Here is a 15,863-nt window from a genome sequence, read left to right on the forward strand (position 1 = left end):
AACAGTTCACTAATCAGTTAAACAAAGTTCTGCAATGAGGACGGCGATTTTTCCCCCAAAATGTTTTGTTCTCCAAAGTGACCTTACAAAATAACCTACAGTCTCCTGTGTATTTTAAATCTGTGTGCATTGTTTACATGACACTCAGTGTCCAAGAAAGGTGTTTGTCAATGGAAATGCCAGTCTAAAAAGCATTGACAGGTCACAGGTGGTGGTCTGTCAGAAGCAGACACAATGACAGGCTGGAACAGAACAGGCAGTGGGGCTGTCTGCTCGCTGGTTCAATACAGAATCAATATAATTTGACACCTTATTTCCCTGTGCCTGCAGTGTAATTACTAATTAATTTTCTTTAACAAGGGACTTGACATATTTTGATGACTGTGATTAATACGATCCAACTCACAGCACTAAATTATGTGAAGTAGTGAAAACTTTGACTACATATTGCAATTTACTCTTTCAATCTCTAATTCAATTCTGCAAGAGCCTTGTTAAACTTCTGATTTTTTTTGTTGCTGCCACTAATTAAATCACATTGATTTCACATTGCTGTGGGTTCCTCTAAATTTAACGGCTCAGGGAATTAAAGATTGATGTGTTTAAAGAGATTAACTCTCCTGCTCCATTTACTGCTTACATAAGAGCCACACAGCCTTGTTTATAAATGTAATTATTCATCCTCACCATTTGACTCCAAAAAACTGCTTTAGATGAATAAATCGTGTTACCATTATATATATATATATATATATATATTTTGTTATCATTTATCAAAGAAGGGGTTCAGATTTTGATGTACCATTTCATATTTTTATTTAATTAAATTTTTTCAGTTTTTACTGAAGGTTATCGTCAGTAGTAAATTTTTCCAAATTAGAACAAGTTGTTTTATTTCCTTTTTTGTTGCTTTTTTATCATGAGTAATGTATGTTGCGCCAGAACTCAGGAGGAGGCATATTTCCAACTTCAGTTGATGAAGAAGAATAGGTGCATGTGTCAGGTGAAGTTGTTTATCACTGGAAAAGGTCTGAGATTGTGTGTTTTGGATTTGAATCAGAAGGCTTGGGCAACATAGGTTCTGGACTGCTCTGCAAAAGGTCTGAGATTGTGTGTTTTGGATTGCTCTTTAAAAGGCTCGATCTCATCACAGGTCCTGGACTGCTCTAAAGGGTTGGACTGTGGCTCGAGATACCGCAAAGACTGCAGCTTGTGTGTTCTGGATTACTGCAAAGACTGTGGCCTGTGTTCAGAAGGGTTTTATTACTTTTATTACTTATAATATTATTTTTACTGATTTTACGTAAAGCACTTTGAGCTGCAATACTTTTTTTTTTTCTCTTTTAGGGTCATGCAATTTTTCTGAGAATCAGTCTGCATACCAATAGGTATTTGATTTGAGGTAAGAATACTGTACGATCAAAGAAAATCACTTTTTTTGTGTGTTGCCAAAACAAACCACAAGGCCATGAGAAAAGGTAGAAGTCAGATCTAGTACCAGATAAGTTGAGGGCGGTCAGCGTGGCAGGAGGGATGTTAGCCAGGAAGCGCTCCATTCCATGGAAGATGAAAGCACTGCCGCTTGTCAGCAGCTGTTCCACCTCGGCAACACTGACACACAAGCAGAACAGTTAGCGTACTAGTCTGAGCAAACGCATAGGTAAAGCCCTCAGGTTACAGTGCATTGTCAGCCTTGGTCTCAGCAGTAGCCATGCAAAACACGATAGTACAGCACTATGTTATAAGGATAACATTGTTACCCTTATATACTGTTGCATTGGATCTCAGTGATTTGATATATGTGCTTAATTGTACAGTTTATAACCCTTGACCCTTGGTCTGGCCTCTGACCTGGGTGTGCATTCCCCCCCCATGAAGCCCTCCCAGAGGGGTGTGAACTGCAGGCTGTGGGCCTCCAGAGTCCTCTTCATCCTCTCAGACAGGCTAGCACCCTCTGTGACCCAGATGGAGTTGAACAAACACAAAATCAGTTCCAGTTTGTCAACAACAAGGCTGTCTTATTATAAAAGCACCTATCAATAGAAACCCTCAGTGTGTTTTAATCATCATTGGAGTTGGGTAGACGCCACTATGGAGGAAGCACAGTAAAAGATGCTAAGGAAGGAGGAGGGGGACAGATACGAAGGGCAGTTGGACTTGCCAAGGACACACACCAGTTTTGCCAAACAGAACATTAATCACTGTTCTACTCTCCCCTAGTTGAGCTTGGAAGGACTCTGCTGGATGCACCAAGCCCCAGCAGAGCTGCTCATACAGACACCTACAGTCCATGGATAACAGGGGAAAGGCCATTAGGCTTAATAAGTCATTTGTTGAGGTACATTTTCATGCTCATTAAACCAGAGATACCAAGGGATAATAAATGGGATGAAAACATTGTTATCTTTTGATATCCTTCTACCCGATTTAAGGCCCCTCTTTATGGCCTGTATTCTGGGATGTCATGGTGTGTAGTAACATGCCCACAGCGCAAGATCACAAAGATAACAAGATGGAACACTCAGAACAGAGCTTATTGTCAGGACCCTTCAGTGGAAAGTGGAATCTGCAGTTTTAATAAAACGTTCAATCATTTTAGCCCAAGAAACACACTTTCTGTTTAACGGATAACATATTAGCGAAATCACAATTGATGGTGATAGCTAACAGAGATCACATTCACCTACCAAATTCTCCTTCGTCATAAGGATCGATGATATCTTAAAAGGTGCATTAAGGAGAACATTTCAAAAGGGCACATTTCCAAATGTGTAGGAAAACACAAGTGATGACATTGTTTAATGTTAATGAATGAAAGGATACATTTGATCTTGTGTGTGTCAACCGGATGGGTGTTCGGAGGCAAAACACGATTCACAGGCACCTGGGGAACAAGATTATTTTCATGACAACAGCTATACATATATAAATATATGCCTAAAGCTAGTAAAGGTACAGTATTTAAACATCAACAATTTAGCCAATAACACAGACAGAGAGCTCAAAAGAGAGGGTGAGAGAGAAAGAAAACGAGGGAGAGAGGGAAGACAGACAGACAGAGAGAGAGAGAGAGAGAGAGAGAGAGAGAGAGAGAGAGAGAGAGAGAGAGAGAGAGACTTGCCAGTGCTGACGGCAGGTAATAGTTTTGTGCCTGTATCTGACAGGCCCAGATTAATTGACTGAATTTACCACTTTGATGGCTTTGCTTTGATCTCCTTTTCCCTTGGCTCCCTTTCCACCTTTGGTCTCCTTTTTATTGTCACTTTCAACTGTTACAAACAGGATGCAGAATTAATACAGAAAGAAGTTGTCTGGAAAGATAAATTACACTGCATTTTCACTGTGTGCCCCCCACACCACCCACTCCCCCAATAAGTTAACTTTGTGGTTTATTCGCATAGCCAATGACATTTGGCATCATTGATTGTGGATCACAAACAATTAATTGCCCAGCAGCCCTTACCATTAGGCTTAACATAAATAGCCCCTCATAAATTACCCCTCAGTACTTTCAAAGAACATAGGCATTTTCTTCCTAAAAACAGGATTTGTCTTGTAAGCTCCCCTTCATCTGGGGCATGTTTCATGAAAAATACTGCGCAGAATAACAAATAGTAATTTCCAAAATTGGCTTTAGGCGATCCATTTTCTTGAGACAATGGTAATGTGGCTCTGAGGTGACGGCAGATATTCAGTTTGGTTTGATCCTCAACGATACAACTGACCCTCTCTCCTTACACCATGTGTATGACCACATTAATAACACAGCATACTGTACACACACACACACACACTAATACACACCCTCCAGAATCAGTGCAGATGTCTCTGCTAACCTTTGTAACATCCGCTGGCATTATGCAAATGACTCAACCTTTTAAAAAGGTAGACAAGCTGCCTGAACATTAGGCTCAAATACAAGATTCTCCATCTTCATTGTCTCTGCATTACAATCTCCGAATGTGCAGAAAATACCACAGTCATTATTTAAAAGACCAGAAACATGTTTATTTTTTAGTTTACTTCATTTCGAAATACAAGAGCTTGGCAGGATGTACTGTAGAATATCTTGGTCTCTAGATTATATCTAAAACAAATTCAACATTTGAATTATTAAATGTTTTTACTTCTATAATGCAAGAGTGGCAGTACACTTTATTTAGGAAAATATCTATGGAGGGTTGTATATTACATGCAACTATAGTTTTTCCCATATTGATTCAGTGGATTTTCAGATTCTGCAGTCCACTGGGGTTTACAGCACAGTATACAATGGTGAGGCCTAGAAACAGACTATAGAGACAGGAAAGCAAGCAAGATGGCTCTCGATTATAAGACTGTAACGGCCTGTCATGCGTGCCTCTCTCTCTCGTCATCATTTTCATTAAACAATGTCCCTTGTTTATTTCCAACCAATAGACATAACATTTTGGTAAAAGGCTTTTTTTGACTTTTAAATTATATTTAATTAGATTATACTAAAATGGGAGCGCGTGTGTGCAGTCCAGGGTTTCAGCACTTTGCAGCTAAGGCGGCTGCCTAAGCAACACACCAACTGCTGCCTTAACTACATTGTACATTTTTTGTGTGGATTTTTTAAATTAGCAATATTTGCCATCTTACTCTGTCCTGTTTTCTCCCTGACCAACTGTGACCAACACCAGTCTCACTTCTCGGCAGAACGCATTAGTCAACGCATTAGTCTATCGCACAAACATTAGGGGTGCTGTTGTTGATAGACAGCCTTCGTCCCCTTTTACTTTTCATATGACATTGTCTGTGTTCAATTAAGCAGATGTGAAGATTATAAGGAATTAAAGATGGATTTAACATTTGAAATACAACAGTTGTGTCATTACCCAAGTCGTTTTAGTTGGCTGGGACTTAAAGAAGTGTCAGGGGGAACGTCCTGACACTTAATCCTAACTGTACTTTATGTCATTAAAACTGTATTAGTATTCAAAACAATTGAAAGAGGCTTTGCCAAAGGGTTGAATGGGCAGAAAGGGATTAAAGCATGTAGAGCAGGGACCCTGTGGATGGGCTTAGACTCGCCTACAATATCCCGTGACTTCCATGGCCACGAGCCAGCCAGTCAGGATGTTTATGTGCTCCAAATACACGCCTGTATGTGATAATGAGCCACTTTGAATCATTGATGAACGCTGGGATGGAATCATTTGCAAACGTGATGTCTGAGCCCGCGGATGTCCCCCCCCCCCCCCCCCCCCCCCCTCGGGCAGCGGTGGCGTGTCTGACCTGGCTGCTCCTTCCTGTGTAGGCGAGAGTGCAGGAGCTGCAGGGAGAGGTCACGGGATACGGAGCTCAGGCCCTCGTCCTGCAGGCCGGACAAGGCCTCCAGAGGCAGCTCCATCAGCGGCCCATCAGCTAGGAGCACCACACACTCTCCCAGCTCTGCGGGAGAGCCCACTGCACACACACACACACACACACACACACACACATAAACAGTTTTCATTTTGTGAGGCAATGTTTGTTTGCACGCAATAAATCCATCTCGTTAATCAGTGGAGGTCATTTTTGAGGAAACACAGTGAAGAATGCTACCGAGATTCTTCCTTCATCCCCCTTTGGTGACAAAATTCATAATGTTATAATGAATGGATTGCATTTTTGGCAAAACTGCAAAAGGTTTGCAGGGACAAAAGTCCGGTACTTGAGCACTGTCCCTGGGTCATTAGTCTAAGCCCGCTTGGCTGTGTTTACTCAAAGCTTGATTTGGATCAGAGGAGTTGGGGCTGTTTAGATAAAGTTCTTATCTTGGGTACAAGGTACAATGAAGACAGCTCTCCTGTTCTGAAGAGCACTCCTCTGATCCATACACTGTATAGACCTTCCACTGCCTCCGGAGGAGCCCGACTATAAGACTGCTCAAGCGAGCACGCACCCCTTAGACCTTTATCTGGACCGGCTTTCTCTTCCTTTTCTTTGGGCTTGCTGGACTCGGGGATGGATATCGATGGAGTGTGGTACCTGAGTGGGAGAGATAAGGAGAGGGGAACAGTGGGGCCACAGGGGGGACCTGGCCTAGACATGAGGAAATGAAAGGAAGCAAACGAGGGCCTGGGGAAAGAGGTGGAGGAGGTGGACCGCGGACTGTGCAGCCAGTCTCACCGTCTCCACCAAACATGCTACCGTAGGTAGGAGAGTGCACTGCACACACGTTTACAAATGTGTCCACACACACAAGCAGGCACACCGAAGAAGGGTCAGAAAAGAATGTTCAATCGAAATCTATAATTCACTATGCAATAAAGCCGAAGACCAACTTTGAATAATAAGGCACCGCACATCCACGCATCAAAGACCCCCAAAAACGATATAATTACTATTGTAGTTGGTGTGCAAAGCGGGAAGTCGCGACAGGTTACCTGAGGCATGAAAGTTCAAATTGAGAGAGAACTGGATGCAGGTAGGCCTCCATCTCATGCACCACCTCTCTGAAGAGAGATTCCAGTCCATCTTCCGAGGTGCATTTCTTTACGTGGGGAGGGAGGGAGAGAGAGAGAGAGAGAGAGAGAGAGAGAGAGAGAGAGAGAGAGAGAGAGAGAGAGAGAGAGAGAGAGAGAGAGAGAGAGAGAGAGAGAGAGAGAGAGAGAGAGAGAGAGAGAGAGAGAGAGAGAGAGAGAGAGAGAGAGAAATTGCACAGCGAGTGGGAATACAGTATAACCTGAGCAGCATTTATCTGGAGTGCTGTGTCAGGACTGATTATGCAGGCCAGGGAGAACCGTATTTACACGTTGAAAAATCTCAGCATCAGTGTATATGGGGAGTCAGTGTATATGGGGAGTCAGTGTATATAGGGATTAGATGTATACAGGATCATCGCTCTAGCCCCACTTTATTTATAAGGCCAGTGGCAATGTTAATGAAGAGAGAGAGAGAGAGAGAGAGGGTGGGAGGTCTGTCAGAGTTCATGACCTACGGGTGGGCTGTGACGCTCCCCAACAGCCCCCGGGCGGCTGTGGTTGCCATGCCGACGGGCCTCCTTGAGCAGGGCGAGTCTCGTCTGGTGGTGGAAGGCCTTCGTCTTGGCACGGAGGGCCAGCAGGGCCCCAGGATGGACAGAGACCTTGGCGACCCGACTGCAGACCAGTGTACCTGCTGCAGAAGTACAACACACACACACACACACACACAGTGTAATTGGTCCCTCGGAGCTCCCCTCATCCTCAAACTCAACTCAGAGCCTCTGTCCCCCGCCTTCCACCCCACACACACACACACACACACTTTCCTTTGTGATTATTAAATTTGCTCTCCTATTCCTAAAACAAGTCTGGACGCCGGTCTGTGGCTTTCTTAAAGGAGTAGCGTCCCTGAAAGGTCATTCGAGGAGGTTTTATGCAAATGCTTGTTTTGTTATTTTTGGACATTTGAAGGCCGGTATTCCCCTGCTTGGCTGTAGCTGCGAGGTTGAAAGGTCGCTCCATGAGTCTCACTCTGCGGCTCATCCCTGCTGCCTCTTCCTCTTCATTAACTCTGAACTTTTCCCAGGCTGTGTTGTTAGGCGGACACCTGACTTGCTAATAAATGCTATGCGGGAATGTATTCCATTACAATTGAATGCAGTGACGTGGGGGGCGCCGAGGCTGCTGTGTATCTTATCAAGGGAACCCTGACCTGAGAAACTCGATACACAGCGTGTAAAACTGTTACAGTACAGCCCTGTGACACACATACAAAGTGATGTGGGTAATTGCTGTCTCTTTAATGTTACACAATTGATCCAAGCCACTTTAAGTTGAACACGCTGTCCAAAGTAAAGATTTCCTCACCTGATCCCTGCATGGCCTTTCCCTTCTGACTCTCAGTATGTTTGCTCCTCTCATAGAAAGCTGCATAGAGGACTGATCTAGAAAAGAGACACACATGTCACATGCGCTTGGGCTTCATGAAAATGACATTAGTGGAGATATGGTCACAGTATACAATAGACGCTGCTTCCGAGGTTGCATAGCATTAGCCCTCTAGTGGTGTGTTATGAAACTGCATGTACTTCTGCTCTAGATGAGGCGGCTTGCTAAACCTAAGGTGACGTATGACCCATGGTCACACACATTAAGTCTATGCGACACGAACAGATGCGGCCAGATAGAGTGAGTGTGTGTGTGTGTGGGGGAGAGGGTTACGGGGACAGAAGAGAGAGAGTGATAGAAGAGGAAAGAGAAGGTGAAAGAGAGAGGGAAGGAGATGCACAGAGAGAGATATACAGAGCGAGAGAGAGAGCAAGAGAGAGAGAGAGACAGAGAGAGACAGAGAGAGAGAGAGAGAGAGAGAGAGAGAGAGAGAGAGAGAGAGAGAGAGAGAGAGAGAGAGAGAGAGAGAGAGAGAAAGTGAGAGCGAGAGAGAGAGAAAGTGAGAGCGAGAGAGAGAGAAAGTGAGAGCGAGAGAGAACACCTGTCCTCTGAGTGCTGAAGCAGCAGGATCTTCATGTTGGATGGCAGCTCTCCTAAGAGACTCAGGTGGTTGGGGTTGATTGACAGGTGGCTATAAACCTTTAGAAGGTTCGCAAAACATACATGCTTGTTGAGCAATTCAAATCCATAGCTGTCAACAATTTCATTATTAATTTGACAAATACTTTATATATCAAAGAACTACATTGACATCTACTTTACATTAAGCGTGGCAAACATAACAATTCTAATTACAAGAACCATCAATCAAGATTCAGGGATTCAAATCTTCATCGGGGCTCATTGCAACCGTTCTCTCCCATAAATCCGGGGAGTGTTGAGTGGAGTGTTGAGTACCTGAGAGAGGCTGTGGAGGGAGTCCTCCGCCGCCCCCAGCAGCGTGCTAGGACTCTCCTCATGCGTGAGGAGCAGGTTCCTGTGCAGGTTGAGCAGGGCTGAGAGCCGGGACACACTGGGGTCTGAGCAGGCTGAGTTCACAACGTCAGCCAGCAGAGACACACAGGAGCAGCTCTGGGAGCAGAGAGAAGGAGAGAGGGAGAGACAGGGAGACAGAGAGAGAGATGGGGAGAGTGAGAGAGAGATGGGGAGAGTGAGTGAGTGGAAGAGAGACAGAGAGACAGAGAGAGAGAAATGGGGAGAGTGAGTGAGTGGAAGAGAGACAGAGAGACAGAGAGAGAGAAATGGGGAGAGTGAGTGAGTGGAAGAGACAGAGAGAGGGAGAGAAATGGGGAGCGAGAGAAGGAGAAAGAGAGCGTGAGGCAGACAAGGAAGAGAGACTATTAAGACTTAGAACACATTCCACGCACGCAAACACTGAAACAGTGACAAGCAAACACGCACACTCACAGACACGCACACACACCTACCTGTAGCAGGGCCATGTACTGACCAGTGGCCCCTGGGTCAAACTGGCCGTGGCACTCCAGCATGTTGAGGCAGGCTTGTGAGAGGATGTGAGGGGGCAGCCTGTGCTGCAGGCAGAGAGCGATGGCCTGGCCGAGGGTCTCCGTGGCCTGGGCCAGAAGCTCCTGGGCAGCACGCCTCCTCCCCTGCACAACACAAGACCACAACACAAGATCACATGCAGGGGCAGAAGTGTATCTAGTCTACATGCGTGCAAGTGCGTGCGTGCGTTTGAAATCAAAACAACTGTTTTCCTCCACCGCAGTACCGCCAAAGTTCAATCCCCATTTGCGATTCTTTGCGAAACTTTCAGTGTAGGAGTGAAAGTCAAGGTGAAAGGGGGATCTCGGGAGGAACGCGGGAGGATGGTGGGAACCCTTTGAGCAAAGACATCAGATTAGAGTGGACGGAGTGATAGGTCAGTGGTTAGCTGTTCTACCTGAAGCTCAGCACATTTGGCCGGGTATAGCCTGGCCTCCGTTCCGCTTGAGCCCCCAACATTCTCTTCGGATAAGTCATCGTCTCGTGGCGCTGGGGGGGCCTCGTCCCCGGCCCTGCCCTCCTCCTGCACGGGGTTCACTTTAGGATCACACAGTCTCACCGTCCGCTTGCAATCCGCTTATAAACACTGACAATTAAAAGATGATCTCCGCGGCTTAAAAGAAGCGAGCCTACATCATCCCCGTAATCACTATGAGCCTAACCCCTCCTGTTGCCGTTCTAAGTGGTGTGTGTGTGTGTGTGCTTGTGTGTGAGTGGACATTTCCACCGTCAGTGGGTGTGTGTGTGTGTGTTTGTGTGCTTCTACCAAGTTGTGTCCATCCCAGAGGGAGGAGGGGTACAGAGGGTCCTTCTGCATGGCCAGCAGCCTCAGGCACTTTCCCATCAGGCCTAGGGAGCGGGCTCTGCTGTCCACACAGTCCAGGGACAGGGAGGTGACCGTGATCAGCTGGCACAGAGCCACCTGCGCCAGGGTCCTGCCCACAGTCATCCATTCCTGGAGATGAGAAAGCAATGGGTTTACAGCAGGATAGGGAACAGAGGGGTCAGGGATGGATAGAAGGGTGGAAGACAGGATACACAGGTACAAAACAATGTAAACCGGATCTGAGGAAAACAGGGCAAAGGAAATGAGATATCACTTGAGATATCACGCAACCTCTTTATATAACCATCCATTTCTACTCATACTTCTAACCCAACGCCTCCAATGAGTAGCCTGTCCACATGCAATGATTGAGGATGTTTTCTCAGACAACGATGCAAAATTGAAAGCACATTGATCGGCAATCTGGTCTTGGCTGCAGCTGAGCTTTCATCTCACAAGTACGCTACATCCTCTTGTAGGTTGTCGGACAGATATTCCTCTGAGAAAACAGTTATTCTACAATCATATAACACGAGAGCAACAACACAGAGTGAGTCCTCTTGCAATAAAGCTTATCACTGTCAGTATTGATCGGCCAGTGGTTGAGATTAACACTGAGGAGAAAGAAGGGAGAAACAGAACGAGTGAAAGAGAGAGAGAGAGAGAGAGAGAGAGAGAGAGAGAGAGAGAGAGAGAGAGAGAGAGAGAGAGAGAGAAAGCATGACAGGAAGATGGGGAAATCGACAGATAAAAGGAGTGGGAAAGACAGAATATCACAGAGGGAGAGAGAGCGGACTAAAAGACATAGACCAAGAGCAAGAAAAGTGAGAGAGACATTATTTCAATCTTCTCAGAAGGACTACAAGCAGCCTGGAGTAATGTGTGCTGCTTGCTCCACACCCTCAAATCCCTGTCTGAGTCTCATCATCCAGACACATTAATATTAGATGGTCAATTCGAAATTCAAAAGAGGCTGGTTGATGCAATCACCAATATCCCAACTGGTTCACCCCACATGCTTGAAATGTAATGAGCCTCACAGTCGAGGACATTGTAACGAGCCAGGTTATAGCTGATTCCCGTACAGTAGCTAGAGTGTGGTTCGTAAGCGAAAACTCTGTCTGTGTCTGGGCTTACCTGCTCCAATGAATTGAGGTCAGGTGTGCTGCGTCCAAACTCCTCCAGGGTCCTCTCTACAGAGCTCCTCCTGTCCTGGGCCAGGGCGAGTCTCTTCTCCGCCACACACACCTGCTCCAGCATGGTGAGAGACAACTGGGCCAGGGCCAGTCTCACACGCACCAGCGCACGCATAGCTGGCAGAGCCAGGGGACGACCCTGGCACACACACACACACAGATGTTTTGTATATAAATATTATTAAACACCCACACGCATAGTGAGAAGTCACAGGCAAGAAGGCCAAGGCAATGGTCCTCCACACATTCTCTCTGAGGACATAAACAAGTCCAAGCATCAAAATGTGCTGTGGACCAGCATCAAAATGTGCTGTGGACCAGCATCAAAATATCATAAAGACTTTTTGAAAAAGTTCATACAAACATCTACACCCACCCATCTTTCCCAGATAATACCAATGAAAGGATCCAACACAGGTCTCACCAATGATCAAACAGACGGGCTAGGTGACTTTTAAACTGATATGGATTGGCTGATGATCATGTCAATGTGGCAAAGACTCCAGTGTTGTTTCTGTGTAACGTACTGAGGCAGCAGCACCATCTGCTGAGAGCACAGAGCTACAGTTACCATCTCCCGGTGAGACCACACCGTCACACCACATTATATCTACTGGATTCTCGGAGGGATTTCCAGCGGGCGGTTTAATAACCCGCTGAGTTGGTGTTCAAACGTTCGGGTGATCCGATCAAGCTGGGGTTTCAAGCAGGCAGCGGGTGCCAGGCCGAGCTCATCCCCTGACTCTCCTTCTTGGAGACCTCTGTCTGCATATGGCTTCTTGGATGATGTGTGTGGTTGGATGAAGTTGATGCTGATCCATCTGGTGCTCACTTTTGGAAAATGCCCTATCAGCCTGTATGTCCCTGGGACTTGCACATAGGCTACGGCTCGAGATCCGGTCACAAACAGGTGGGAAGGTACACATACATATACTAATGATTTGGCTGAGACATTAAACACAATCAAGCCCCCGAGATGATGACATTACCGAGGGATTGTGAACAGGCACAGCAGTGTCCTAACAAGGTTATGAATCTACTTATTTGCTCAATTAGGCTATTGGCAACCTATACACGGTGCAATTTCACATCTGACATTTGCCAAGTGTTGTATTATGAAACAAAAAGCATGCAGCATTGAATCCATCGCATGGGAGAACTAGCCAGTCCTAGCAGGAATGGATCCAGGGTTTCTGACAACCAGCCATAAACAAACTGTTCACCGGGAAATTCAATTTCCCCAACCCTGTTAACATGTTCAGTTACTTTCGAAATAGGATATCATTTACTTGCCATCTGCATGTCCTGTCAGAGCCAAGAAAAATAGCCCAGACCTGTGTAGAGATGGGTGTCTAACATGCAAGCAAATTGGATTGCACAGTTCTTAAGAAAATTCCATTAGCATGATGACTGCCAATGAATGTGTCCAAAAACAAGCTCTTGAGTTTCTAAACCAATCTATTCTTATCTCACTAGCTATCTCAAATCTGTGGTTAACTAGTTCATGGGGGAAAATAGCTATTTTTACCGTGGATAATAAAATATAGAAGGTCAGATGTTCCATGACGAAGAGCTGAAATGTATGGTTCATATGGAGTCTTTTTTGTCACTAAGTGTTGAGTAAAGAATGTGCTGTACCTCTTGTGATGGGAACAGGCTTTGGGCATTAAGCGCCACATGTTCCTGTACGAAGACAGCTTGCTGCAGAAGGGAAAATGCATCCAATAGATGGCGCTGTTTCCCTTCCACATTGACAGCGTGTGAGGCCAGAACTCTGTGCAAGGACATAGTAAAACGGTCAAAACATAATACAGTTACTAACATCCATCTATGTTGGGTGGGTATTTGTGTGTGAGTATGTGTGTGTGTGAGAGAGCGAGCGAGCGATTTAGCATGTGTGTTTGTTCCACCTTTACCTCAGAGCCTGTGCATGCTCCAGAAGAGCTTCCACAGCCTGCTCTCTCCGGCCCAGCCGTAGGAATTCTCCCACTGCCTCTCTGAGCGTATCACAAGCAGCCATCAGCTTCTGTACTGACTGGGTGGACAGAGTCTCTCCGGGCTCGCGTGGCCTGGCTCCGCACACACGCTCTCGCGCTCCTCTGGAAGACAGAGCAGCACAGGGATCCCGGCAGGTCAGGACATGGCAGGGCAGGTTGGGTGACTGCAGCGGGACACTTCAGAATACAGCCGTGCTGCAGCTTTACCTGGTCTCCAGAGAGGCGAGGAGGAAGCGGAGGTATGGAGCGCTGTTCTGCCTCTGCCCCAGCACCAGCTTCAGAGCCCCACAGCCCCGCTTTATGATCTGATCGACCTGTGGAGAGGCACACCATTTTCATCGTTGAAAAACACATGACTAGGGATCGATGTTCCAGGCTTAGGTTTACAGCGGGTTACATAAGGCTGTCTGCAACCTTAGCGGCGGTATCCGGAGCCTTCAGGTCCACAGTGGATTTCACAAGCGCGAGCGTGACCTGATACCAAAACTCCTCATCGCCCCCCAGCTCCCGGGCCTTCTCCAGCAGGGCGAGAGCCTGGCTGTGGCTCTGTTCATAGCTGGCTAGGACTGCAAGACCGTACAACGCCTTAGCCACTGCAGCCTGGTCACCTAGCACCTGACCATTCAAGAAAACAAAATGAAAAAATACTGTTCGCTGACCATCACTGAAATGTTATGGAGAATGGAACCAAAGTTCTACGGTTGCTGACAAAGTTCTACAGTGAACAGATAAATGATAATGATGGTGATCAGGCTTCATCTCCAGCTCACCTTGGCCACCAGCTGGGCCTCTGCCAGTAGCTGTCTGGCCGGCTGGTACAGCCCCATGCTCAGACACTCCTGCGCCTTGTCTACCCAGACACCCGGAGCCCACACATCCGCACCCTGCTTCCCAGACACCCCCCCGTGGTTCAGCACAAACGGCTGCAATCACAGAGGACACAGTGGATGCATTGGCATGATATTAAAGCACACTGTCTGCATTCAGAACCCTTGGGCTGACTGTTTACAACTGAATCAAATCATGGGGAATCTGAAGGGATTACACTTAATCTGAGGTTGTTCGTGGGCTACATGTTAATCGTAAAGTAAGAGGAAGAATTACAACCATTAATAATGATCATAAAAAGTAATGGTGGTGATAACAAGATTGGCAGAAGTGATGACAGCCATTTCAATTTTAATGGCAGAACTAATTTAACTCTCATGAACCTGTAATAATAATAATGCGATATCTTGACACAATATAAAAGTGCAGTTAGGGCATAAATCCCTGTCGACATTGTAATTCACCAGCCCTACGTTCCAATCATGCTCTCAACTGTAATAAAATATGAACCTCAATGTAAGGTATTCATTTCAAGGATCATTTCATTCTCGTCACTTCCAGGTTTAATCAACCCGTGGGATGGTAAAACACCTTGGAGGTATTGCTCCCAGCCTCTCTCTGTTCCACTCAGCCGTTTCAGCTTTGGAGGTGGAGCTCACCTCATCTTTCTTGCATCCTTCGAGACCAATCCTCTCTGCCTGCAGGGTTAGGGCTCTGCGGCACCTGCAGCGTGGTAAAACAATCATCTGTAGCGTTTTCTTTATGCTAGATCATGTGGCGGAAAACCAAAACATGCAGAGTGAAAAGGGGTTGACCCCCTTTGTGAGCTGTGTTGTTCTGACAGACGTACTCCATCTGCTCCTGCTCAGGGAGACCAGCCAGGCTCAGGAGCTGCTCACGGTACGGTGAACATGCTTCCATCCCCAACTGACAACAGGTCTTTACGATTCTAAAGAGGATGAAACAAACAAGGATTATTTACACCATGTGTCAGCTACTCGCAATAGATCAACACACCTGCACTGTGGAGGACAGCACCCGGAGCGAAATTCACAGCATTTCGATTGTGGAGTATGTTCCAAAAGACGTAGCAAGCATTTTTAGTGGAAGAAGCTGGCTAAACTTTCTCCCCAGCACAGGCAGACATGCTTCATGCAGACACGCTTCAGGCTACCTGAGGCGGTAGAGATCAGAGAGGCTCTGTCTGTCCAGCAGGTCATGGGCGATGACCTCGGCCAGGTGCATTATGGGCAGGGTGAGGTGGGTGAGGGAGAGAGAATGCAGCTCCTTGGCCAGCAGATGCAGGTAGAAAATGCTCTGTGTCTGCACAGCAACATCACACAGGAAGACCGAGGGTAAAAACAACCATTCATGAGCTCAGAAATGGTGTGCTCATATTTGTTCATACGATCCTTTGTGCTATACGGTTGCAATATATAATTACGTGAACTGAAAGACTGATCTGACAAATGATTGACTTTCGAGGCGAGTTAAATGTGTTTATCTGTGCGCCTTTAAAACGGGGAACAAAAAGATGACATTACAGTTGGATTACACATCCAGTGGCATATGAGCCACAGTCAAGTCAGTCGAAGACAAACAATCATTGACAATCATTATCTTACAATGG

The 15,863-nt window shown here is 46.2% G+C and overlaps 1 protein-coding gene across 6 annotated transcripts in view; it reads right to left on the bottom strand.

The window, feature by feature from the left end:
* The window catches only part of cfap46 (cilia and flagella associated protein 46), a 35,762-nt gene that overhangs the window by 2,233 nt on the left and 17,666 nt on the right, over positions 1–15,863 (bottom strand). For all 6 annotated transcript variants that reach the window (XR_014768878.1, XM_084709862.1, XM_084709861.1 and 3 more), the window contains 24 exons: positions 15,408–15,556; positions 15,084–15,182; positions 14,893–14,956; positions 14,176–14,328; positions 13,820–14,020; positions 13,613–13,719; positions 13,325–13,507; positions 13,047–13,182; positions 11,350–11,547; positions 10,153–10,341; positions 9,784–9,909; positions 9,308–9,490; positions 8,778–8,951; positions 8,422–8,519; positions 7,800–7,876; positions 6,947–7,125; positions 6,393–6,499; positions 5,909–5,994; positions 5,260–5,430; positions 3,190–3,269; positions 2,824–2,884; positions 2,688–2,720; positions 1,852–1,954; positions 1,499–1,611 (listed from right to left, as the gene is read on the bottom strand). Coding sequence is in view for 5 of the 6 variants with exons in the window: in XM_084709862.1 (XP_084565988.1) it covers positions 1,499–1,611; positions 1,852–1,954; positions 2,688–2,720; positions 2,824–2,884; positions 3,190–3,269; positions 5,260–5,430; positions 5,909–5,994; positions 6,393–6,499; positions 6,947–7,125; positions 7,800–7,876; positions 8,422–8,519; positions 8,778–8,951; positions 9,308–9,490; positions 9,784–9,909; positions 10,153–10,341; positions 11,350–11,547; positions 13,047–13,182; positions 13,325–13,507; positions 13,613–13,719; positions 13,820–14,020; positions 14,176–14,328; positions 14,893–14,956; positions 15,084–15,182; positions 15,408–15,556 (3,070 nt within the window). In the remaining variant the exon portion in view is untranslated. The remainder of the gene's footprint in view (positions 1–1,498; positions 1,612–1,851; positions 1,955–2,687; positions 2,721–2,823; positions 2,885–3,189; positions 3,270–5,259; positions 5,431–5,908; positions 5,995–6,392; positions 6,500–6,946; positions 7,126–7,799; positions 7,877–8,421; positions 8,520–8,777; positions 8,952–9,307; positions 9,491–9,783; positions 9,910–10,152; positions 10,342–11,349; positions 11,548–13,046; positions 13,183–13,324; positions 13,508–13,612; positions 13,720–13,819; positions 14,021–14,175; positions 14,329–14,892; positions 14,957–15,083; positions 15,183–15,407; positions 15,557–15,863) is intronic.

This window comes from Hypomesus nipponensis, chromosome 11 (genome assembly GCF_054491055.1).
Source record: "Hypomesus nipponensis isolate SF chromosome 11, ASM5449105v1, whole genome shotgun sequence".
Lineage (NCBI taxonomy): Eukaryota > Metazoa > Chordata > Actinopteri > Osmeriformes > Osmeridae > Hypomesus > Hypomesus nipponensis.